This window comes from Sinocyclocheilus rhinocerous, unplaced genomic scaffold (assembly GCF_001515625.1).
Source record: "Sinocyclocheilus rhinocerous isolate Xijiao unplaced genomic scaffold, SAMN03320098_v1.1 scaffold1314, whole genome shotgun sequence".
In the NCBI taxonomy this organism is placed as follows: domain Eukaryota; kingdom Metazoa; phylum Chordata; class Actinopteri; order Cypriniformes; family Cyprinidae; genus Sinocyclocheilus; species Sinocyclocheilus rhinocerous.
The window spans coordinates 611,337-638,198 of record NW_015644118.1 but is presented as its reverse complement, the minus strand read 5'-3'; the positions used below and the strand labels follow the sequence as shown (position 1 = coordinate 638,198).

Below are 26,862 nucleotides of genomic sequence, written 5' to 3'. Positions count from 1 at the left end.
GTGTGTGTGTATGTATGTAAATATTATTTCAAATATTAAATCATGTCAAAAAGCAAAATATTTGATACAGCTGATAACTCTTTATTGAAGTTTTTTTTAAAAATCCCTGTGAAGAAAATAAATGTAAAAAATGCTTTCAGAACCAAGGCTGCTGAAAAATTGGGCAGCACTGCTGTGCCCTATTATCAATAGACCTTAGTACGGTGGCCGAGAAGTGCAAAGCAAATCACAATTCTGAAAGAAAAGGGAGGGAAAAAAAGTTCAGCAAAAGGCGGGATCGAACCCGTGTCGATCGCGTCAAAAAGCCAAGGACATGCACTTATCCATCTGCACCACTGGAGCTGTTTAGTTTCATTGTGTTTTCTGACTTGTTATAATGTTTTCTGAATTGTTGTTGTGCTTTCTGAATTGTTATTTTGTTTTTTAGACTTGCATTTGCGTTTGTAATTTGTTATTTTGTTTTCAGAATTGTGATTTGCTTTGCACTTCTCGGCCACTGTACCGTAGTCAGGGAAGCCCCATATTTAATTTTTGACAGGAATGAAAATGAGTCTGTAAGGGACAGACGTACAGTGCATTCGGTGGATTGGACTGTTTTTAAACAACATACTGATTTGTACAGTATGTGCCATTGTAAAGACTGCAAGTTTCTCAAAGCCTCATTTTCATGTGTTAAATTCAATGTGGTGTTTAACCTGATGAAAGTCTATAGAGTGAATAAATCCCTTGGTTAAAGATTTTCCATAAGTCAATGGCTACCGTCAACTGTTTGGTTACCAACATTCTTTAAAATATCTTCTTTTGTGCTCAACAGAGAAAGAAACTCATACAGGTTTGGAACAATTTGAAGTGAGTAAATAATGACAGAATTTATATTTTGGGGTGAACTATCCCTTTAAGAGTACACTTAGTTAATTCTCCTTTGGGAAATTAGACCAAAATAAATAAATAGCAGAAATAGATTTTAGATGCCTGAAACTGTATCAGTGATTGGACATTTGTGACCTTTAACATTGATTGTTTACACATTTGCATGCACTTTTTGCATGCAATGTCTATTATATTGTCACAATCAAAAATCTCTCTTTGATCACATGGAGCGATGCTTCACTTTCAGATACTGACCGTAACTGAACCCTGCTCAAACCAACACACCACACAGACAAATACTAACATCTCACATACACAACACTACCATCTTCCTCCACCTCATCCTCAGCCCCATCTGTCCCTACTCTGAATCTCTGACGCCCTTGTCTGTGCCAGCGGGGTGAGAGCCAGGCATGCCATCCACCCTCCCCTGCCATATGGGTTATAAACCTCCGGCAAACGCTGCCAGGACGTCTCCTGAGGGAAGCTTTTGAATGGCCACTGTACAGGAAGTGTAATTTACAATGCTGCTCTGATCTCCTCTCCAAATGCCAGTATGAATAATAACATTAATTTGACTTCATTTTAATATTCAGAGCAGCAAAATGTACTTTATAGAGATGGATTATTTAATTTCAAAAATAGGAAAACTGTGCTATGGCATTGATCAGGAAGTCTGGTGCACTTGTTAGAGCTTGTTAGAATTGCAGATTTTTGCTAGCTGTTTAATTTTTCAACATAAGGTTTTATATACAGTCCTGTTTGTATGCAGCCAGCAGTTATAAATAATCCTCATTCATTCATGGCTCTCTGATGCTAAGTTTCTTTAAAATGTACTAGTCTTGCATCATCCAAATATTAATTTATTTACTTACTTTGCTTTTTAGACAGGCTAGAGGAGATGCTACTGGTTTTAGACTGAAATCCAGGATTCAGGAGTCTCTGTTTTGGAAATGAGACATTTTTAAAAATCTTATTAGAAACATTATCCTTGCAAAAACATACTGTGGATATACCATGGTACAGTGAGGATGCCAGACGGTAATAGAATGATACTTTGATATGTACTATGTTACTGAATGATCATTGTCATATACTGTGATATGTACTACACATGACTCTCCAATGTTCAGTCATTTTATTTCTCACCCATTTGATGATTATTATTTTTTTTCATGGAACAAGAAATTTTGTTGAATTTACAAATTGCTCTTTTTCATTCTATGACAGTCAGTTAGGATGGATGCTGTCAAAGGTGTAAAAGTTCCAATAAATAATGAATAAATAAAATCAGAAATATCCCATACAACTGTTACTCTCCAGTGTTGTTATTGTTACCTTAAACCAAAACTGTTTAAAAAAAATGAAAATAAAGCTGAAATAAAATGAAATATAAATATTAGATGGAAAACTTACACTTAAACATGTAAACAAAAAATAAGCAATGTTGAAAATAAATAATTGAAATAAAGTTTAAGTTAAAGCACTACAACTAAAACTAAAACTAATTAAAGCTAATTCATACACTCTGAAATTAAAGCTAATTTGAAAGATTGTGTAATATATATATATTACTAAAACATGACCTAAAATTAAAATGAAAATTGAAAATATGTAGATAAAAGCTAATTTAATAACATTAATTAATTAATCAATTAATTCTAAACAATAATACTAAAATAACACTGTTATTCTCACTGGGATTTCCTTTTACGCTGTTGCTTCAAGCTGCTACCACTAGATGGAGCCAGGTGTCTGTATACTACAACACTAATAGACATTGACACTTCACACGCATTACAAAGAGTAACAGGTGTCTCTGGGCTTGGATGGGCTATTCTTATTTTATATCTGATGTGTTTGTAAATTCACAGTGCAAGGAAAAGCAGTTTTGGCTGTAATCAGCCCTTCAAATGATTATATGTTTGAGGATGATGTAGTGTGATCACGGCACTCACAATAATAAATATCCTGTTTCATGTTGTTGTTCGTAGTCTTCCTGTTGCCCTATGCAATTATACATTTCTGAATCACTGCATGGGAAGGTATAAACAAGACTGTGCAGCTTCAAACTCAGATATCTCACAAAAACAAACACATTTACAGATTTTTACAGATTTTTCTGCTGTCTTCCAACTGACAATCAGTTGTCGTACACTAAAATAAAACTGAGATTATTTTCTGAATATGAAAGTTATATAAACTTGAGTTATGGTTTCAGCCCAGTCAGTTGAGATGAGGAGAAGATGAGGCTGTTGCTAGGTAACAGAGCACAGAAAACACAAGCCAAATCGCTTGAATTAGGGCTTGGTTGAGATACTGCACTGATCCTCTCGTCTGGGCTTTGACATTTCTAAGGCGATCATTTCAAATGCTACCCAGGCTCATTATGCATGAAACAAGATGTGAGAAAATGTGTCACTGTCACTAGATTGTCCAGGACAGGGTGTGTTTTTTTCCTGCTGAAACTGTATTTCTCCAATTTAAATGACATGTTGGAAGACGTGTTACAGATACCTGATCAAGTTTATTTTAAGACGTCCAAAAGAAACAAGGGGGCTTTAAAGAGCGAATTTGTGAAATTTATTGTTGATAAAAAAGACGAAAGATAATTAAGTCCATAAAACACATGTGGTGTTGCAATAAAAATGATAAGAAAACTTCTGGTTAGTGGCACTCAAGGTGTGTTTCTTATTTTGCAGCCTCTCATTTCAAATTCCAATTGAGTTGAACTACTAAAAACAGAAGGCAATTTGTCGTTGAAGACAAATATATAATGGATTAACTATCCACGTTGTCCATTTGTACTATAAAAGAAATGAAAACTCTGCCCTTTTTAAAGGAATACACCCCAAATCCAAAATGTAGATGAGTTTCTTCATCGGAACAGATTTGGAGAAATTTAGTGTTACTTCACTATAGGTCCTCTGCAGTGAATGGGTGCCGTCAGAATGAGAGTCCAAACAGCTGATAAACACATCACAATAATCCACACGATTCCAGTCAATCAATTAACATCTTGTGAAGTGAAAAGCTGTGTGTTTGTAAGAAACAAATTCATCAGTAAGATGTTTTTAAGATGTTTTTAACTTCAAACCATCGCTTCAGGCTAAAATACACTTCCTCTATCCATAATATTGCTTCATTCTCCAGTGAAAATTATGTCAGTGGATTTTGATGTGAGTGAATACATTTTTTTCACCGGAGGAAGCGTTAATATGGATTATGGACTAATAATGGATTTTTTTGCCATAATAATTACCAACATGCAGACTGAAGTTGTGTTGTATACTTGTAAGATATAACCAGTAAACTATCCCTGTAAGAATTTGTGTTTGGTCTGGAAGGATGATTCGCAATCTAGATATATTGTCATCGGTGGTATATTTCAGTTGAAAGTTGCATTGTAAATGAGCATGTAAATCCTGCAGGTTGGACGTTTGGATTGTCTGTAGCATATATACAGCGTGTCTCTGAATGTGACAGTGGGTGTACATATAAGATCACAGCTGTGAAAGGTGTCTTTTTGTTGAGTGAACATTGTGCAGCCAACAACGGGAGGAACAAATTAGAAATTCAACGGTGTACAGTCACCATGGAGACCACTATTAGGATGACAAGGACACTATATTATGTGGGAGCGGAGATGTCTCGTAGTTTCATGCCTCTTGGTAAGCTTTTAATTAGTTGGGGAAAAAAATACAAAACTTAAACAGAGAGACCAGGGTCTGCTGATTTACCTTGGATTGAGGTACTACTAGAACTGTCAAATTAATTGTGTTTTCTGTGATCAAACACAGACCCATTGGACAGAAGTAGGAGGAGGGAGAGAGAAAGACAAACACAGAGAGACAATTACTAGTCTAGACATTACATATTATAAATGATTTATTTTCTGATCAAGTTTATGAAATGAAATGGCTTGCGAAAGGCTGTGGGAATCAGTCGTTTTTTTTTGTATCACCCTGTCTTTGGAAAACAGCAACAAACAGGCAGTTTTTTTGTCATATCTGACTCAAATCTGTTTAGTTGTTTATAATGTCTACAGCTACGTCTGAACTCCTTTTACTCATATATAAGGCTTCACTATGTAGTGAATATTGAATGAGTAAACAAACAAGCACAGTATGATGAAAATTATAATAATAATTCCTTACATTTATATAGCGCTTTTCTGGGCACTCAAAGCGCTTTACATAGAAGGGGGAATCTCCTCAAAATATCCTCGGAGTTTTTAAAGACATGGGGAGAGGCAAAATTCACATTTTCTTTGCTTTTCCTCTCAATTGCTGTAAAAGAAGTCTCTTGGCAACTTACGGAGCTTAAGTCAAATGGAAAAATTTAATAAAACAATAAAAATAAATTTAAGCTATATATGTGATTTTATTTATATAAGTATTATTTTAGTAACATTGAGATGTTATTTTAGTTTCGTTATTATTTTGAATTAGATTTTATTTTTATATTTTGAGCTCTCATGTTAATTTTTGTTAAAGTTTTAGTAATTTTGTTGTTTTTGTCATTTTTATTCGTTTTTGTTGTTTTTAAATGTCTATATAGTTTTTATTAATTTTTATTTCAGTTTTATTTATTTTAGTAAATCAAGTTAAACTAAATGAAAATGTGAAATGATTTCAGTAGAGTTTGACTTGGACATGTTGCTAACCTACATGTAATGGTGTGATTCTCTAGTAAGCATAAAACACATAGCACAAACAAATTCCATCATATGAAACTTTTTATATATATATATATTTTTTTCAATATAAAATGAAATATGTTTATAATGTCTGCCATATAGATTTATTTATTTATTTATTTTAACTGAGCTCTGTGCAATGCATTCTGGGACTGCACTCTCTGTGAACAATGCATTTGATGCTTATCTTAAGATATTTATCTTAAGAGGCAATGTAATTAAGAAGCCTATGGAAAAGCCGAGAACGCAGCTATGGTGACTATGGCTAGGTTTTGGAACAGAGCAACAGTTCCTCTGTCAGCACAGTCAGGCTCTGACCACTCCCATGCTTTCCATAAGGCTTATTCAACAGAATATAATGAAAACATGTTGACATCTGATGAATGCATATGCTACAGTACTTCCTCCCTGCTTCTTTCTTTCTACCATTGTCTTTCTCTCTCTCTGACACACTTTCTCTCATTCTGTCACCCTTGCACACACACACATACACTCTTTTTTTTCCATCGCCTGCATGGAGCACAATTGTACTTTCGCATTCTGTGAGTAATTGGCCATTGAGGATGGACACTGGCAGCTCAGTGTGTGCGTATTTGCTGTTTTATTTATAGTAGACCTCAATATAGAGCATCTACTTAAGTGTACTACTTCACCTAGTCATCTCAACTGATATAAGTGTACACTACCCAGATGTACTGTATCTGTAATTGGGGCAACAACAAAAAAAATCACAGTGTTCCACACAGGCACACCCTAAAGGCTATTGAAGATCATCAGAGTCATCAAACTGTATTTTACATTTGCCCCCTCTGCTCATCATCTGTGCTTCCTAAATCATTTGTTTCTATTCACTTTTGAGGGAGAGAGAGGAGAAATGTCTTTTCATTCATCTTTTTGTGCTGTTTTGCAATAATAACCTCAATCTGGATTCTGGAATGATTTACTGGGTCATTGGACTATTGCAATTTCCATCATCATTTTTATTAGCTGCATCCATTTTTTCCCTCTTTTTACAGTTGACTATTATTAGCAGGTCCTTTCGTGCTCTTAAACTGTTATGCTCATTAATTTTAAGCAGATTAAGTGACATCATGGAATGCCTCACTGTCTCGCCTTACATTTGTTGTGTGCGGTTATTTGCTATAAGTTTAGGTTATTACTTGGTTTCTTCGATTCTCTGTGCAGTTTTTTTCTGTGGTGAGGTAGAGGTGCTGTAATTCTTAAAATTAGAATTAGCTCTTTCTTTCTTCTTCGTCTTCTTTTTTTTAATGGCCCAATTGGGAAGGAAGTGGTAATAACCTTTATTGGTGTTTTTATTGCCTCTTTAACGAAATGTAAAATTCAGCTGTATCTTTTACAAAGTATTATTTTGATGGCACAATATGGGAAAAAAGAGATGTTAAATGTTAAACTCTGTTCTATGGGTAATTTACAGAAACGCTTGTATGACAACAAAGGACAGAAACTTGGAATATACATTGTTTTCAAATAATGATGTGCCATGTTTCAGGAGCGTACAAGGCTTAGTTCTGGGTGCTTTAAAGACAAATGCACACTGCATTACTCCTGCACAAATATCTCTGAACTCTGACAGCATTGTTCCACTGATCATGTCATGTCTTGTTTATTTGTGACAATTTGTGTCGTTACCAGGCCAACAAGTACATTCTCTAGCAACAAGCCTGTCAGTAGATCTTGCACAGGCACTGGAAGAGTGACTTTTAAACACCAATTATCTCTGAGCTCAAAGTCAACTGAACAAGCTCAGATGCTCCCAGAATAGAAACGCTTACACTTGGTACAGGTGTCTGTTATAAGTGAAAAAGATGTTACAATGCTTGAAATGGATATTCCTCAAACATTCTGGGGTTTTCTTTATTTGACGTGTAAATAAACTTCACACTGAAACATTCAGGAGGGACTTTTATTTATATTTTATTGAAGGAGAGCGGTTGAAAAATAAAAGGGCGTAGTGACGTCATCGGGAAAGGAACTTGTTTCAGAGACGGAGCAAGTTATTGCTTTTTTATGATGTTTTTCTTTCTTTCTTTCTTTCTTTCTATTTTGCACTAGAATAGCCTAGTTCACGTAGGCCTTTGTTAAGAAAATAAATTCTCAAGCTAACTTTTTATGTGCTTTCTGAGAAGGAACTACATGAAAGAAAGTCCTCAACGAGAAGGCGTTTTTAAGATATGTTACGTAGTGAACAGTTTAAACTTTTGATGAAAAGTGTATGTAAAAATGAGAGGAAAATGCTTTCAACTCCCTTTTTTAATCGCTCGTTGATTGACAAAATGTACGTTAATATTGACGCTATTGTAACCTAGTGTTGAAGAAAACCAAAGTAACCTATTCAAATCATATTTGCATGTCTATAAAGATTTTTTGTCTTGCTTTCAGATGAATTTGCGCACTGAGTGTCGGTTGGAGAGGCAGTTCGCGCTCAGACACATTCGCGCTGTGGTGAGGGGTGGCCAGGCGCGCGTGCCAATCTTAAACAAACCACATCCGCGCCTCACAGCGCACACAGTGAAGATGGAGCTTGTTGAACACTGTCGCTGACGCGTGGAAAGACTAAAAAAGACACAAAAACATTTAAATTAAGTAAGTGAGATGGAAGAGTGACGAAGGAGTTCAAAACAGACCCGGGGAGATTCAAAAACGATGGCTTTTTAGTTTTACCACGGTGTACTGAAAATGGGAGCTGATTTCTACGGTTCCTCAGAAAAGAGTTTGCTCTCTTCCTGCTAAAAAGAACATCTTCATGGGATGTACGACTGGATATTCGGATTATAAACGGTTTTATTCCCCATTTTTCTTTCAGGTAATGTTACTTTTGGTGTTTTGGCGTTTGTAGGGATGTCTGTTGGAGTAAGCTACGTGTTGCGCGTGATTGGAGGATTTAACGGTCGTTTAATAACTCGTCGTTTGTCATAGCAGGGAAACTCTTGCAGTTTGGATGATTATTTGCAGTTCAATGTGTGGAAGTAAACGTACTTTTTTTGCACCTGTTTACAAAGGGGCTTAGATTTCTCTGTTTTTGCTCCACACAGAATGGCTCGCTTCGGAGACGATGTTCCCGGTCTGCTGGGAGCCGGGGATGGGGGTTCGGAGCGCAGTCGGAACCGGGATGCACCGGCGGTATCCACAGGTGGAGTTTCACCAGCCTTCAAACAGACCAAAGCGCAACGAGCCCGAACCATGGCCCTGTACAACCCCATCCCGGTCCGACAGAACTGCTTCACCGTCAACAGATCGCTCTTCATCTTTGGAGAGGACAACATCGTTAGGAAGTATGCTAAAAAGATCATAGAATGGCCATATCCTTTTGTCAAAACGGTAAAACACGCCCTGCCCCCTAAAAACACACGCTCGGTGTTGACAGCACATGCAAATGCGTTGTCAACACGTATTTACATAAGCATATGCAACTCCTGTGTTCATTTCTGCTGATCTGAAACTCAAAATTGTTTACTCGAAATCAAACTTAGAGGTTAAATTTGTTACAGTCCCCTCAATATCTACCTTAATTTGAGTTCAAGAGTTTTTGTTATAGTGTTGTAGGACTTAAAGACTCACAAAAAAGACTATATTAATAAAAAAAATGTATGTTTATCATACAACAGGTGTATTCAAGTCTTTCTTTTGTATGAATTGCATGTTCATAAAATGTATAATTCATAAAATGCATTTATAAAAAAATGACAGATCTATAAGTTAGTCAGAAATATATATTCAAAATGTAATTCATACAAATAATGACTCTTTGAATACAGTTTGATATTTTTGTGGGGCTTAAAGTCAGAAATATATAACTGTCTGAGTATTGCATAAAAGTAAGTGAAAAAGAAAAACAAAGCAGTTTTTGTTGTTTAAAAATATTATTGATAATTTAAAGATACGATTTCTGCCAGTCATTAAAACGTTTTTTTTTTGCATACTCACATGCCTTCAACACTACTAGACTAGTTTTTAGTCATTAAATTGAATTTTTGTAGATAATTGTAATAATAATAATAATATATTATTAGAATATATTTTTTCAATACAAATATTACATTTCTAAGAATTTGAAGCATGATTAATTTTTTTTTAAGATTTATTTTTTAATCATCCCTGATCTTTCTCACTGACTCACTAACATAGTGATTTGCATGTGCAAGATCTGCTTACAGGCTTGTGCATGAGATTGTACTCATTGACCTGGTAATGGCACAAAAGTAAAAATTTATGTATTCTGTTTGTAAACGCATGGAAAATTTCAAAATACACTTCCCGGTGTTATGCACTACATAATTCATTGTACTGACTTGCTTTCAGGACCATGGACAGAGACAGTGAACGTTCCACTATGTTTTCAAACTCAGAAAAAAGTAATATATCAGAGGCAGGGCTTTATAATTCAGGGTTAAGAAAAACATGTTTTAGCATTCCAAATTCCAATCTGTGATTAGACACTTTTATTGATGATGAGGTTTATGTTTTGTTGTGAGCTCTCTTTGTAATTAATGCCCTGTCAGGATGGTTCCTAATGATGAAGAGACATAAACAATCGTTGATGATTTTGTCAGGAGAGGGAGGAGAGATCTACCACATAATCCCTACAGGAGGTGTTTGGGTTTGCATGTCATTGATTACAGACTTCAAAGTGCCATGTTGTGATTAAAAAAAGCCTTCTCTATGATGCAAATAAGATGAGTCAGTGACAGGAGATGATAAGCCCGTCGACTATAGTTGTCACAGGTGCGCACTACTGGAACAATTGTTGTTTTTTTCATTTGCCCTTTTTTTAATGCCACAGCAGACTGTCCAGACATGACTGTGTGGCTTAGCATTTACGTAAATCAGGCAGAGCTCAGTGACTAACTGTAAAGAAGTAAAAGCCTTGCTGTAATCCAGTTATTTTTGTAATCCAGAGTTTGCTGGTTTAAAGCATTAGTGTTTGAGTTTTAAAGTCATTTTAGGGAAAGTAAGAGTGTTTTTTGACAGCCATTGTCAGGTGGAGCACAGTATATACTTATGTAGATATTACAGGGTTTCTGTGGGTCTTAAAAAGTCTTAATTAGCCCTTCCATAAATTAAGGCCTTACAAATTCATGATATTAAATGTTGCATGCATTGCTAAAAGAAAGTAATATATTCCTCAGTATTTTTGTCTTGTTTTCCAATACAAATATCTAAACATCCTTAAATCAAGATACATTTACTTGAGTTGCAAAATGAAGATAGTAAGTCTTGTTTTCTGAACTCTAAGCGAGATCCCAATTCGTCGGTCATCCGACGTGACGTCTCCGTTCCCTCCTTCAGGGAACGAGGGTTACATACGTAACCGAGACGTTTCCATTGCATATATCCTTCACTTACAAGGCAATCCCATAATGCATTGTAAGAAACTCTGTGAGATTCCAAGGTGAGAGAAATATTGATTATAAATACATTTAACTTCAAATAAAAAATAGTTTTGTTACCCAATGTTTTTTTTTTTTTTGTTAAAGGGGTCATCGAATGTGACATGCACTTTTACAAGCTTTGTGAACTGAAATGTGTGTTGGCAGTGTGTGTACACAACCACTTCTGTGGGTCTTAAAAAGTCTTAATTAGCCCTTCCATAAATTAAGGCCTTACAAATTCATGATATTAAATGTTGCATGCATTGCTAAAAGAAAGTAATATATTCCTCAGTATTTTTGTCTTGTTTTCCAATACAAATATCTAAACATCCTTAAATCAAGATACATTTACTTGAGTTGCAAAATGAAGATAGTAAGTCTTGTTTTCTGAAAAATGTATCAAAATTAAGTAAGTTTATGCTTAAAAGAAGAGCAATTATCTGTCAATGGGGTATGGAATTTGTTCTTGGTTTAATCATAACTTCCTTTTATCAATTTCACAGAAAACAAGACTCATTATCTTATTTAATTTGCTTATGTAAATGGGTCTTGATTTAAGAATCTTCAAGCATTTGCACTGGAAAACAAGAAAAATACTGAAGAAGAGTATCACTTTTTTGCAGTGTGATCAGAAGGTGCAATAAAAGTTATTCCCATATTCTAGTGAAGAAAATGGGCTGTAGCATTCATTCACCTTTGCTAAAAACTTCAACACCCATAATGCACTTTTGCACTTTTTTGTGCCACCCATCTGCTTATCCAGTTGTCTGTGGGCGGGAATACAAAAATGCGGAAATTTGATCTCTAGTTTTAACAAGAGCTCTGGAGCTGTCAAAATTTTATTGGTTTATGTGTTTTGTGTCATCTGGCAGACTTTTGGTGACAAATAAATGAGGATATCTGGATGCATGTAACATGGAGAAAGAGTACACATTGTTCATTTACATATACTACTGACATAGCAAAAATACAAAGCTGGTTGAAAATTTGCCAACTTACCCTTTTAACAGCCAAAAATATAGCATTATGATTATTTGTTTGTTTATGTTTTAAAAAGCTCTCTTTCAGTAACATTTGATGTTAAATTTGAAATCAGAAAAGCAGCTATTTCCTCACATCTAAAAACAAACGTCTAAATGCCAAATGAGTATGCATGCTAAAAAGAGAAACATCTCACTATGCAGGCGAGGGCTTTAAAGTGTGAACCAATCTGAGCTTTACACAGAGGTGTCATTTCCAAAGAAGAGAGACGATAACGTGTCAGTGTACAGTATGTGTTTCCCTGCTTTCAGCTGACTCTAGTTCTTGCCTTGTGTTGAATGTCATTCCTGTTGTTTTGAGTGTCACGAAGAAGGGATGAAATTAGAGCGGGCACATGCTGCAATCATGTGACAAAAGGTTTCGTTGTTTATTGATGCCTGTTGTGAGACAGTAACATGCTTAATGTTAAAAGCTCAGCAACCTAATGATGAAGAAAGAGCGAATGAGGCTGGTGATATAATGGAAATGTGCTTGTCTGTGTTGATTGATACGTCTTTGTGCTTTCCCTCTTTTATTTGTGACAGCGTGACTGTGTGTGTGTGCCTTCATGGTAAATTCAATTATAGCATCTATCTGGTCTTGGCTCTCTTGTGTACCTAATTGCCCACTTGCGACATAATGCAAGTGTCAGTGTCTGCGATCACTTTAGGCAGATTTTAAGCATATGGTCACACATCTCTCGCTCTTAGAATGAGAGCTTCAGGGGACTGAAGAGACGGAGGCTCTGCTAATGGTGTTGTAATGACTTGGCATTGCCCCAAAATAAATGCAAGAGTCTGATCCTCAGAGAAAGGAGCAAACTACATCCCTATGGGAGTGATACTCAAGTGTATTACAAGAAAAGATCAACAGTGTAATTAAATATATGTTGTAGACTCATTATGTTTTGGATTTGGAGACATTAATAGCCAATGGTAACAAGTTGCCAGTTTTTTTAATCACTTTAGAGCTGCTCACACTCGTGTGAGGAATAGCTTATAAGAGTTTTGTTCCAAAACCCAGCAAACAGAGGGAACATTTTTAAAATATCATAAGCGTGGCACTGAGTTAAAAACTGTTCTAAAAGGTAGGCGTCTTAATTATGCTGCCTCTTAAGGTACCTTGTTTTGATCACGGTGTCAGGGGTTATATAATGCTACATGCACTTTTACAAGTTGTTTGAACTGAAATGTGTGTTGGCAGTGTGTGTACACAACCACCCTATAATGATAAAGATCCACCCAGTGTTTTATTTTTTTTATCTCGTTAAATCATGTCCCCTTTCTCAAATCGAGCCGATCTCAGATGCCTGTCTGTGTGTCGCCTTTCCTAATAATGTGCTAGTTAGCGAGCTTTATGATGAATGTGGCTAAAGTTTACCGTCTCTCAGAGAGTGGCTCGGAAGAGAGGGGCGGGGCGAGCAGATCTCATTAGCATTTAAAGCGGAATGCAATAAAACAGCGTGCTGTAGACAGAGCTGTTTTTGACAGGGCACCGAAACGGCTCGCTGTGAACAACGGTGTATTTGACAGGGTAAAAAAGGTGTTGTTTTACACTACCATTGAGAAATTTTAACCAAACTATGTTACAGACTTTTCATTAAGACCCTAAAGAATCATATCATCTTGTGGAAAATGGGCATCCGATGACCCCTTTAACAAACAGAAACATACAGTATAGAAGAATCACAACAAACTAGAGTGTAAAAAACTAAAACAAATATCGAATTAGTTCAAATAAAATAAAGAGTAATGTAAGCTGAGAGAAGAAAAACATAATATATTTTTTATGCTTAATAGAGTATTGCGTGATTAGTTTAGCAGCATACTCTATCGAAATTGTGATAGTTGAGTAAAGATAGTTCTGTTGAATAAAAATTAATTATTTTACTTGTGTGTGTGTGTGTGTGTGTGTGTGTGTATTTTTATAATTATTAGACTTTGCACTATAAGATTAGAAACATGTTGTTGCCCAAATCTATTGAGATCAGTTGTATAGTAAGTCAAGTGTCTTTTTGTGTGGCGTGCATAGATGTTGCCTACTGTATATAGGTGTTCCAAATCACTCGCTTAAGAAGTTTCATGATGTTTAGGATAATAGCTGATACCAATACATTTCCTTTTGTTTGGAAACAACACCAAGTCTCTCCTGTGCAGAGATTATAAACCAATTCATTTTAATTTTGGTTAGTTTTTAACAAAAACTTACTTGTTAGAATTAGAAACAATAATGAAGTTATTTTATAATGAGAGTACATTGAAAGCTTTGAAAATAACTATAAATCAACTACAAATCACTCACTGCATTTTTTTTTCTCAGACAGATGCAATGGTAACCTTAACATTTTATTTGAAGATTTAACATTTGTAGATGGTCTAAACAAAAGCAAAAGAGTTGTAAAAATTCTGAAAATCTTTTAGAGCTCTTTGTATTTAAGTTTTCATGATTCATTTGAATATATATATATAATGAAAATTAGGCTGTGAGGGATAAACCTAGTCTGTACAATAGCACACTCTGTGTATAAAAGCCCTACATATACTTTCCATAAGTCACAGCCAACTCACACCTGTTTTATTTTTGAATGCATTTATAGTTACATTAATTACAATAAATTACATTATGTAAGGAATAGTTGATGACGGGCTATTAAATTATTAGAAAATAATGCACACCCAAGGTGATTTTGGACCCATAAAAACTATTGCCGCAAATATGTTAGAAAAAAGATTTTTCTTTGAAGCTAGAAACTGCCACTAATACAAAAGCAAAAAATAATAAACTAATGTAATAAAACATTCTCAAGCTTACTGAAGGCAAGTAAACACTCCAAGTATTACTTACAAGCTAAATGATAAATAAATATATTACTCAAAAATACAAATTAAATAGTTGTTTAAAGTTTTTCAGATAGTAGCCTAGTAAAGGCTTCTAGAAATAGCCTACAACAGACATTTCATGAAGTAATAAATTAAAAATAATCTTCACTGTATACATTAAATATAGATTATTCTTATTAAAGTTAATAAGTGATTCAGTCAAGAGCAGTGAGTGGTTTTCTCCTTTTGTTTGATTAACATTTATGACGCAGTCGACGGCTGCAGGTTTACGCTGTTTACGCTGACACATCTGTATTTCTCCCAACTGTTCAAGTTCACTTAAGACAAAACCGACTGCATTTACATGAATCGTCTCCAAGACGGGCATTTTGACATAACTTTTCGTGCAAGTGTGTAGCAATAACAGAACTTAAGAGAACTTAAGCGAAAGAACTCTGCATTCGCACGCTGACTGAGAGGTGCGTTCTGTGAGTGCGCTTTCGGTGTGTGAGCACAGAAACCCGTCGGCTTTCAATTGCTGGATAAGACTTAAAAACACATGCAAATACTGAATATCACTTTCGTGATAATGTAACTAAAATACAATTTTCATTGACTAAAACTAGACTAAATGTCATCAGTTTTCGTCGACTAAAACTAGACTAAAATGCTCAGACTTTTAGTTGACTAAAACTTGACTATACTAAAAAGAGTATGAACGTGACTAAAACTAATAAAAACTAAAATGACAGTTTCACACAAAGACTAGACTAAAACTAAAATTAAAACAGGCCGCCAAAAACAACACTAAGTCCCAGTCAAGTCCGTGTAAAAATGCATCCGAGTCTGTGACAAGTCCGAGTCCTTTAAAAAACTGTACTCGAGACCAGACTCGAGTCCGAGTACGAGTACCCCAACTCTAATTTTACCCTTAATTTTATTACAAGTAGGCCAATAGCGCCCCTAAATTAATAAAAGGCCTTACTAGACGGGCATTAGGACATAGGGGAGGCTGCCGCTGCTGCACGCGCTAGTGACTGTTGACACTATCACACACCGAACGCGTCATTCTGTACTTGTATTCTCAAATTGAATGCAGTGATCCACAACAGCGTAACTAATCTAGGACGGATTTTTCAGGATTTTTCACCATGCAAGTTATTTGTTTTATCGGCAAGGCATATCGGCATAATTTTTCATATCGGTCCGATGCCGATGTTTACATTTTAAGCCATTATTGGCCGATTCTGATAACGTTCCGATAATATTGTGCATCATCCCTAGTTTAGGATTCTGCCTTAGAAGGTAGCTGCATATGTAGACAGTTCACTAGGTTTTGGAAAATCTCTTCTTCTGGCATATTTGTAAGCTTTCTTTTTTGTAAACTTTCTCCATTTCTGAATGTGTGACTGGCCACTGTGCATGATTTTGTTTGAAATACATGTAATGCAACATGTATTTTGAAATACAATGTAATGTACATTAATGTATGAATGAGACTGCAAAGCTTAAGGTTCATATGTCTAACCCACATACTGTATGCATTTCTGTTGCAAGCATCCTAAATGGGTGGTTCTTTTTGCATCAGCTGCATCGGATTGCACTGTATGACAGCTGTGGCAGATAAGGAAAAGTATTACCTCCTGCCATGTCTCATAATTATAATGCGGCCAAACAATGTAGGGAACAGCTGTTGAATAAGACTTTTCTAGGTACATTTCGCTGTCAAACAAAGACATTGTGACCTTGCCAAGGGCAAACTAACTCCCATGTTAGTCTGTCAAGACCTTTTTGAATGTTTTTCTGATGTCGTCAGTCAAGATGTCATCAGGATGCTACTGTTTATGTTGTTATGGTTTCCACAAGGTTACATTGAATCTCTTATTTGGTGTTTGCTCCTCTGAAAAAAAAAAAAAAAAGCATTAGCTCTGACAAAAAGAAAGATGAATCTCCATGAGTCAAACATAATTTAAAAAAGCCCATCTTGCTCCAATTTAGATGTACGTCTTCCACATAGTGTACATTTGTATGGGAGGAACAGTCAGCATTTGCATGTAGTAGTATTGGACGCTGCCCAATTTTGCTAATCTTGTTTATTTCTAATAATGAACTTTACTTTTTTAGATTTACTAATGTGATACATCATGGGATTTTATCAGAGTAGCAAGTTTTAATTGTAGACTCCTGAAATATTTCTGAAATGAGTGGCTTTTCAAAAGGATTATTGAAGCTTAAGCTTGTTAATATGGATTTGTGTTATATCATTAGTGAATTTTTAATAGATTTTTAATTACATTTATGTATTTATCCTTTTTTATGCAGTGGATACATTGGTTGCTGACATGGCAACCAATGTGTCTTAACCAGGTGCGACACGGCAAGTTTCCATCAACAAGTGATTTGTCTGTCGTCTGCACCGAAAGCAAAGATACTGCAGAAGGTGATGTTAACAACCAATCAGAAGATATTTAATGTTTTATGTACAGTTATGAGGTTTTGGACCAATGAAATAAAATTGGGCAGGGTTGCACATCAGGAATAAAAACTAAGCAACAGGAATAAAAACTAAGCAACAAAATGTTCTGTTGCAATATGGACTATAATTAGGGGGAAAAATATATATTTTAATCTGAATTTTTATATTTAATAAAATAAATATCATTTTTATAATTACATTTTGAATTGTATTTGTCTATTGTAAATGAAATCATAATAGATAGCGAATTTGTAAAAAAAAAACAAAAAAAACATACCTCTCCTCATATGTACACACAAACATGCACACACACAGAAGCCTGTGGCATAACCAAAGGTCACACCGGTTTGCAAAAACAGCATGTTCACGAGCCCTGTGTGGTGCAGCATCGACAATCTGTGTGTGAGAGCGGTAATTTAGGAAGGCTTTGTTTGAAGTGCCGCTCGACGTGTGATTTGAGCTCAGGCTGATGTAGTGCTGGGCGGAAGGACAGAGATCTGTCTGCAGAGAAATGCAGTCATTTGGTGGATTGGAAAACTTACAGATGGAGTCATTAGGGAAGAACATGTTTGTTAGGGTGTGTGTGTAGGCAGTGAATGTCGAGGAAGGGTGGAAGCACATGCTGTTGCCTCTGTTAGTGACGCACATGAGAAGGAGATCATCAGGTGATGTCATTATTTGGCATCTCAGTTCCTGAAGTGGGCCAGTTTGGCTGTGGGGTCACGCCCCTCTGATCCCCACTGTGTGGCTGAGGGAGGAAGTACCCCACTGTGCCCATGCTTACTCAATAATTGATCCTGTCAATTGGTCCTATGCCTCCCTCCAGTAAATAGGAGAGGGAGAGACAGAGGATGTGTTGGGTGGGGTGGGGGTGGGGGGTGCGGTTTAAGGATCTCTTCATTTGCCTTAATCAGGTTTGGAAAACCGCCTTAGGAATGAGAGTTTTAAAGTTAAATCAAATTAACCCTATTTGCTTTCCTAAATAATGTTCCTAGTAGTGCTGTATTCGATACATCGATACGACGATGTATCGTCATGCAGTGTTTAATAAACAGCTGTTTTACTCAATTCTGCTGAGGTGAAATTCAGTGCAGTCCTGTATCGTGATATGTATCGTATCGTGGGCTCTGTATCGTGATATGTATCGTATCGTGACTTTGCTGGTGATACACAGCCCTAGTTCCTAGTCTTATTATTGTAAAGAAAGCAAGTTTGCATTTTGCTTATTATTTTAAAGAAAGAAAGTTTGCAAAATGCTTCTTGAGCACCAAATCAGCATATTGGAATGACTTCCAAAGTTCATGTGACACTGAAGGTCAGCGTAATTGTTGCTGAAGATTCAGTTTTGCCATCACAGGAATAAATAGCATTTTTTAAATATTAAACTTCATATCACACACACGCTATCTTAAAATAGAAAGCAGTTATTTTAAATTGTAATAAGTAAATCTTTTTAAAAAACATTGAAAAATGTAGAGCAGGATTTGGAGCCAATGAGAGTTTACTGTGGGCTTCATGGTATAATGATGCAGAAATAGAAACTAAACAAACTGTTTTTGTTGGTTGCTTGTCACAGCTAGTTTGGACAAAAAGCAGTCTTTATTGGTTATGACTTTATCGCGTCATGTCTAGTTAGAACACAGTGTTAGAGTAATGTTTGTGATGTTATGAATATCATCATTTTATGTCTCTCACTCTCTATTTCCATGCATTTATTCTTGTCACTGTATCTCTCCTAATCACTTTGTCTCTCTCATGCTCCAAGCTTTCATTGGATTGAAATGCAATTCATTCTTTTTGCTCATTGAAAAGCACTTTGAACTGTATCACATTCCATTGCCACTACTTGCACTGTTATTTTGAAATATATTCCAGTAAAATGTAGAAATAGACTGAGAGAGCTTGGAAGAGAAAGTGTTTTCTGATAAAGTCACTAAAGGTAATGGCGATACCTGTCTGATGCTGTGGCTGGGCTATTCAGTATTGCCCAGCTTCCTGAACTTATTAAGAGTTGATCTGAAGAAATATTGAGTATTGTGTATCATGGTGGATGCATTGAAAGGATGTTTATGTAGTCAGTATTGATTGTACGAATGCATTCAGCAGCATGTAGAGAACACTGATGGCTCAGAGACCACATTAACTCTGAGTACTGACTTATGGCAGAGAGGAGAGAGCCTGTTGCCACGGATACCATTCGCTCTCTCTGTCTCTCTATTGCTCTTTCTCAGATTGCAATGTTGTCTCTCTTTCTCTCTTTCTATGTTCCTCTCAAACTCTTTTGCTTCTTTTGCTACACCTACAGGGGTCCTTCACAGTGAGTGTGTCTGACATGTAGGTAACCGTGCTGCTTTTCAGAATATTCCTGTCATTTGCAATACTTGGTGGCATGGTCAAAAAGACAAAAGAGGTTCTTAAATTTAAAACTTAAACAAGTAATCTAATTAGGGTGAATCGTACACAGAATCATGTCACATTCTGTTAAATCTGCTATTCTAAATGTAAGGTCATTAACAAATAAGTCTTTTGTAATTAGCCAAATTATTGAAAACCATAAGCTGGACATCATCTTCCTGACAGAAACATCGCTTGACAGTAATCATAATTTTGTCCTAAATGAAACATCTCCACCAGGTTTTAGATATTTCAGTGTCCCCAGACTTAATAAGAAGGGTGGTGGGGTTGCCTACCTGTTCCGCAATACTTTGTGCTGTCAATATATTTCACTGGGAGATTTTGAAACATTTGAATACCTTGCAGTGCACCTGAAGAGTGAACAGTCTATTATTTTATTAGTTCTATATCATCCTCCTAGACTCAACAAAGGCTTTCTTGATGATTTTGGAGAACTGCTTTCTAAGATTTTAACTGATTTTGAATATGTCTTAATCACTGGTGACTTTAATATCCATATGGATGTAATTTCGGATCTATCAACTGTTAATTTCACAGAGTTACTAAACTCATTTGGCCTTATTCAGCATGTAACTGGCCCCACACACAAACATGGTCACACACTCAACCTGGTAATCTCATGTGGCCTAACTTTCAGCCACACACAGATTGTTGATGTTGCCATATCTGACCATTATTGTGTCTTATGTGAGATTGCAGTATGTACCAACACTGTGAGTGATAAGAGAACTGTCAGTAAGCGCTATCTCTCTGCTGATTCTTCCACGACCTTCATGGAGCTCATGTCATCTCTCCCTCCTCTCACTTCCCCCTCAGTAGACACTTATGAATTTTAGTCTCAGGCTGTCCAAATTTATCGACTCTGTTGCACCTGAACAAAGACTGTCTCTGGGACAATTAAAACCCGATGGAGAAATAGTACACCCAATGTAAAATTAAGAGAGACTCCAGGAGGGCAAAAAGGCAATGGAAGCGCACAAAGCTTACAGTTCACCATGACATCTATAAGACTCATCTGAAAATGTTAAATAATGCAATGAGATCTGCAAGAAAAGCTTATTTTTCAAGTTTAATTTAGGGGTGCGCCGATCCGATATTCAGTATCGGTATCGCTCCGATACTGGCATTTTCTGCCGGATCGGGGTATCGGTCAGACGAGACTGATCCAAATCCGATATTGTGCGTATACTATTCTGTGTTATTGTTAAGCCCCACGAAAGGCACAAAATCATTATAAAGCACCATAAAGTTTCCTTGCACTATATTTCAAGTGTTCTGAGAGCGTTCCATAGGTACAGATGAATATTTAAGTCGTTAAATTCAAGTTCTCATAAACTCTTCTCTCCGCTGCGGCTGTCTGTCATCCTCCATTCAGCATTCAAACTGCATGTCGCGTTTGGTTACGACAGTCAAGACGATAAAAATCTATCCAAGATGATTCACTGTTCCTATTATTATACTTGATCTGTAGATAAAGATTGGTGGTTTTGCAAAAAATGACTTTATCTTGCTGCAGTTTAGTGCTGTTTCTAAAGCATGTTAACGTTGCCGGGTGTCTGTCAGATCATGGAGTAGAGAGCACTATGAATTGTTCTTCATGCGCACAGTAACTGAAATTTAAAACTGTTTGTTATTGTGAATTGTACATTTTCTATCCTGTAAAGCATTTTGTAAACACTGTTTTAAAATGTGCTATATAAATAAAGCTTTACTTACTTATAAAAGCTAAAATAATGTATCCGTGCAGGGGAGTGTCACACCCCCATTGGACTGTTTGTTGTGGTTTCTCCCTCTTGTGCCCTTATTTGGGCGTCATGCACTCATGATTTTTGAGGGGGTGGGGGGTCTATATCAGTTATACGATAGCAGTATAACTGGTGTAGGCTTATGTTTTATTTATTTATTTTTTCCTTTTTATTCGAAATATTTCCAAACATGTAAACTATATCAGGAAATATCTCGATTCTCAAATATGTGTAAGTAAATGCATTTTGCACCGTTATAGATTGTTATTTGATCAATAAATAGTGATGGGCAAAGTAGACTAATAGTGTAATCTATTAACTACACATAAAAACCCGACTTTTTACTTAAGTACCAGATATGGGTGTCATGCAATAAAATATTTTTAATTCGACTGACTTTGTATTTAATGTGAATTTAATAACAATATTGTAAGTTACTAATTATAACACTTTAATTTTACAGAGAGCAAAGAACATTTACATTAACAAAGAACATTTTCATTCAGTCTAGCAAGAGTTCAGGCACTCTCTCAACAGAATCGTGTGTGATTGGTTATAATGCAGCGCTGTACAAACGCGTCTTGTCTCTGGTTCAGCGCCAGCCAAAGCGCGAACGCAGATTTAAATTTAGCAGCTGATGCTGTGCCGCACTGAAAGATCTAATCACACAGGTGTTATTGTATCAAATATAAAAAATACTATTCTGCTATTTTTTGTCTTTTGGAAGCTGAATTCAAGATCCACTTGGCTCAGAAATCTGAGGGGGCACATACCCCCTCACTTTGAATGGGCATGACGCCTCTGTATCCGTGTATTAAGTGACTCCAAATTAACTGTTGAGAAGTAAATAAGGTGAGATGCACCAGCAACAATTTTTTTTAAAGAAATACTTTGTGAAATGGCAAAATTATAGGCAAAACGTATAAAAAAATACCATAGGGAGGGATGTCTGATTCATTTTAGATTAATAGCTTTACTATGGGAAAAAGGTCACTTTTTGCATTTAAAAAAATTATTTATTAAAAGTATTAAACACGCACAGAGCATGTGCACAAGATACTTTCTTTTTGAAGATTATACAGCCTATTTAGAACATTGTTACTTTTGAAATGTTCCTCTTTGTATTTATCACATTCTTTTATTCATTCATATAAATAACCTTAACATACACTGTCTATTTTACCAAAACATATGTTGAATTTATTGTTTATGCCAATGCCAACATGTTGACACTAGCATTATGCTACTAGAACAAGAACCCAGCAAAGTCTGGGCTTAATTTAATTAACACAAACTGAGGGAAAGAAAGGCACAGAAGAGAGAAAGACTTCCCCAGAGGTCTGTCCTCCAGCTGCCTGTTCTATTTGTACTGAACTCTCTCTATCTTCTCTGTCCTAAGCAGATTTGCAAAGCAGTAGGCCTACATCTTTTATGTACTGTTTTTCGTCCCCACACACACTGGCAGAAATTGGCAGGTGCCTACATTGCAAAATCCAACATTTTTCTGTACACATGCAAATCAGTGGCTGACTGTGAACTCACAACCACCAGGGTTCCTGAGAACATCTTGTGAACTGCTGCTCTCTTTGTTTGACAGGACAAGGCAATAGTCTTCATGCACTCATTGGCTGTGTGTTTGTGTGTGAGGGAGGGAGAGAGCTCATCTTTTACACGTGCACACTGAAACACACTCTAGGGGTCCCACCACCATGAAAACCCTTGAAATATTATGAAAATGTCTATAGTGAGTATAGATTTTTTTTTTTAAATCCATAGTGGTTCAGTTTGTCAGATTTGTGAGGGAATCATTCTTTCGACTTTTTAAATGAGTAAGTCAAACAGGTTCCAAACTCTATAGGCTGTTTTGATAATGTACTATAAGACTTAAGAAAATTAGGAACTAGGATTTTAACAATTTAATAGTTTAATTGTTTTTATGGTTTGTATGATTAATGACGTGAAGTGAAAAGTTTTTATTTACTTAAATATGTGCTGTGTTTGTGTTTTTTTAAAGTATGTGCTTTTCAAGGTGAGCACAGTAACAGAGTGTGATCTCATGTTAATTGGTACACCAATGACCAAACATCAATCGCACAATCTGTCTTAAGTATGTACTCTTCCTTAACCTTCCTCCTCAACTCCGTTTGAATACATGATCCTGGCCACCATTATCGCCAACTGCATTGTCCTGGCCTTGGAGCAACACCTGCCTGGAGAGGACAAGACACCCATGTCAAAAAGACTTGTGAGAACATGCCTACCCACTTAAATATACATAAACCACACATGAAGCATTGCTAAAAGTTGTTTATCCAAATCATTTGTTATAAATGAATCATTTTGGCCTAGTTATCTACTTATAGATGCAGTTCTAGAAATTTGTGTAATTAGAAAACCTACTATTCTGGATCAGTCTAGAGAACACAGTTATCCTCTAAATGTAGCACAACACTTCTCTCTTGTGCGGTCATATTCTTTCCTTCCTCATATTCTTTGTTCTTGACAACTTTATTCAGTAGTTTCCACCAGTGAATCACTCACCACAAGCTAATTATTCCCATTCAAAGAATGTTTCTCTAATGTTTTACCTCTGTGACATATTTCTGAGAAGTGGTTGTTTAAACAGACACAAGTAGTGGAAATCTTACCTCACTAAATAAAACCTCAATTAAAACTAAGATCTTAATAATAGATTTGTTGAATAGAACATTCAAAATCTAATGAGCACCCTACCAAGATGGCATTTTTAGGGCAATTTTGAGTTCTAGGGTTTTTTCTCTCTTTTATATAGGTAGTTTCTGTTGTCTCACACCCAATCCATTCTCTTTTTTCAGGAGAAAACAGAGCCCTACTTTATAGGAATGTTTTGTTTTGAAGCCGGAATAAAAATCATTGCCTTGGGATTTGTATTCCACAAGGGCTCGTACCTGAGGAATGGCTGGAACGTCATGGACTTCATTGTCGTCCTAAGTGGGTGAGTGACAAGTGCTACTATCTTCTGAGTGATGCTGGGTTTGCTGATTTTAAACCTTTCCAGATCAGGGTCAGGCATTTTCATTGGTTTTGAATTTCAGTGTATGGTTTTATTACACCTTTACTTGCAGATCAGAGTTAGTCAGCTGAACCTTTTGATCGTTTCCCTGTATTTTGCATTGTAGAATAGGAGAGTGTTTCCTTGCGGTCAACATTCTGCATTGGTGAGATGTTGCACAACATAAGGCTGTAGATTTGCTGAAATACGCTGGACTTTTGCCTCATTTTACTTCATTAAACTCTGCTTGATTGAATCATCTAGGGAGAGTGTTAACTTTCAGACTAGACTGAGTGGAGAAATGAACAGCACCTTGAAAACACTCCATTGGCAAGAACAGATATTGCATTAGCGCTGTCAAAACAACAGTGTCAAAAAGTGCTCTCCTCAAGGGAAAGGCTGCTGCAGCTTTCATTTACAGAGTAAACCACAATTTAGAAGCCTTAAGGGCAGAAGCCATTTTGCTCAGTACCGTTATGTTCTTCATCTGTTTTTCAGAGAGGACAGCTATCTAAAAGAGAAAGAAGAAAGAGAAGGAAAGAAAAAAGCAGACACACACATACACAGTGCAACGTAACGATACATATGAAATATTAATCGCTGTCATAGTGTTAAAGTACAAAGGGAGATGGGCTTCTTAGAGAATTTTACATGATTTCAGCTCGCTTTCATTATTAATTAAACCTTTGTCTGGTTTAAGTGAGGAAGAAAATTTGAGAAAGACTTTAGCCTCTCAACCCCTATTTCTCATGCGCCCGTAAGATGTATACTGACACCTGACATGCACACACAGCAATAACAACACAACAAACACCCATGTATATAAACCTCTGTGCCTGTAAGTCAGGACAAAGTTGGTTATACACATCATAAAGGGAAGTAATCATCAGAAGCAAGACATAATCATGTTTGAGACAGCATTGGTAGCAGCATTGAGGTCTTGTAATCATAAGGTTAAGACTGGCTGAAGTGTAATTAATTTAATGACTGAGAGTCTAAAAACTCTTTAACATGACTCACATCAAGAAATTTCTCAACACAAATGCCATACGTTGCTTTGACCTCAGCATGTTTCCTACACAATTCTGGTTTTGCTCCCCAGCTCTAAATTGGTCATACTGTACTGTACCTACACTTCTGTGCAAAAGTTTTTTTTTTTAAATAAATCTCTCATGGTCACCAAGGCTGCATTTATTTAATTGAAAATAGTGGTAATATTGTGAAGTAATATTACTATTTAAAAGTTTTGAATGTGAAAATGTTGTATATGTTTTAAAATTTACTTCTGTAATGGTAAAGCTGAATTTTCAGCAGCCATTACGCCAGTGTTCAGTGTCACATGATCCTTCTGAAATCATTCTAATATGCTGATTTAATGTGCTCCTCACAAGAAAAAGGGTTTCTTTGATGAATAGTTTTTATTTACATTTTCGTTTTATGTGGTTTTTTTTTTTTTTGGTAAAAATGCAAAAGATTTTATTGTCACTTTTGATCAGTTTAATGTATTGTTGCTGAACAAAAATATTACATTCAAAAAAATATCTTACTGACCCCCAAACTTTTTAACTTTTGTAATGTATATTCTAAATAAAACAATAATTTTTTTTCATTAATTCATTAGACTGATTCAGACCAATAAACTCTGAGATTGCAGGGTTTTTTAAAAATCTTTTTTGATTGATTCACTAAATAAAATTCATTTGTTCATTAACTGGTCTATATGGTCATACAGCATGATGTTTTTGTTAGCAGCTAGTGCAGACAATGGAATAGAAAGACATTTTGTATAATTATTATCTTTGTGTTCATTTCTTTTCTCATCACATTCAGACTACAAGCTAAAATGAGATTAAGTATCACTGCTGAATAGTGGTGCAGGAAACACTGCTTTACTGGTAGAATTACATATAAAAAAGTGATGGTAACGCTTTAGATTACAGCTCGCAATGTACCGCGTAATTAAACAGAATTTACAGCGTTCCTATTTGTAACTATAGAGTACCTCCACAGTACCTACTCGTAGGTATAAGGGAACAATATGCAACATTTGGGGAATAAGGGGGTAATAACCTGCAAAATTATAAAGCATTTATACTGTAAGTATTTTATAACTAAAGGGCACCTATTCTGAAATTACGTGGTATGTATGACACATAGACCGCAATTTTCCGCGTGAGCATAACTTACAGCTGTACTTAAGTGTAGGTAAACGAAAACAATGTGAAACATTTGGGGGATAAGGGGGTAATGACTTGGAAAAATAAAAATATTTATACTGTTAGTATTTCATAAGTAAGGTGTAACTATTCTAAGATTACGTGGTATGCATGACCTACTGTGTTAGGCAACAATGATTTAGAACAAGTTGCCTTATTGTAATAACACAAAATATATGAT

The 26,862-nt window shown here is 35.9% G+C and overlaps 1 protein-coding gene across 1 annotated transcript in view; it reads left to right on the top strand.

Moving 5' to 3' along the window:
- The window catches only part of cacna1ea (calcium channel, voltage-dependent, R type, alpha 1E subunit a), a 127,716-nt gene that overhangs the window by 12,375 nt on the left and 88,479 nt on the right, over positions 1-26,862 (top strand). Inside the window, 3 exon segments of the mRNA XM_016575602.1 lie at positions 8,623-8,889; positions 23,574-23,679; positions 24,269-24,408. Of these exon segments, the coding sequence (XP_016431088.1) occupies positions 8,623-8,889; positions 23,574-23,679; positions 24,269-24,408 (513 nt within the window).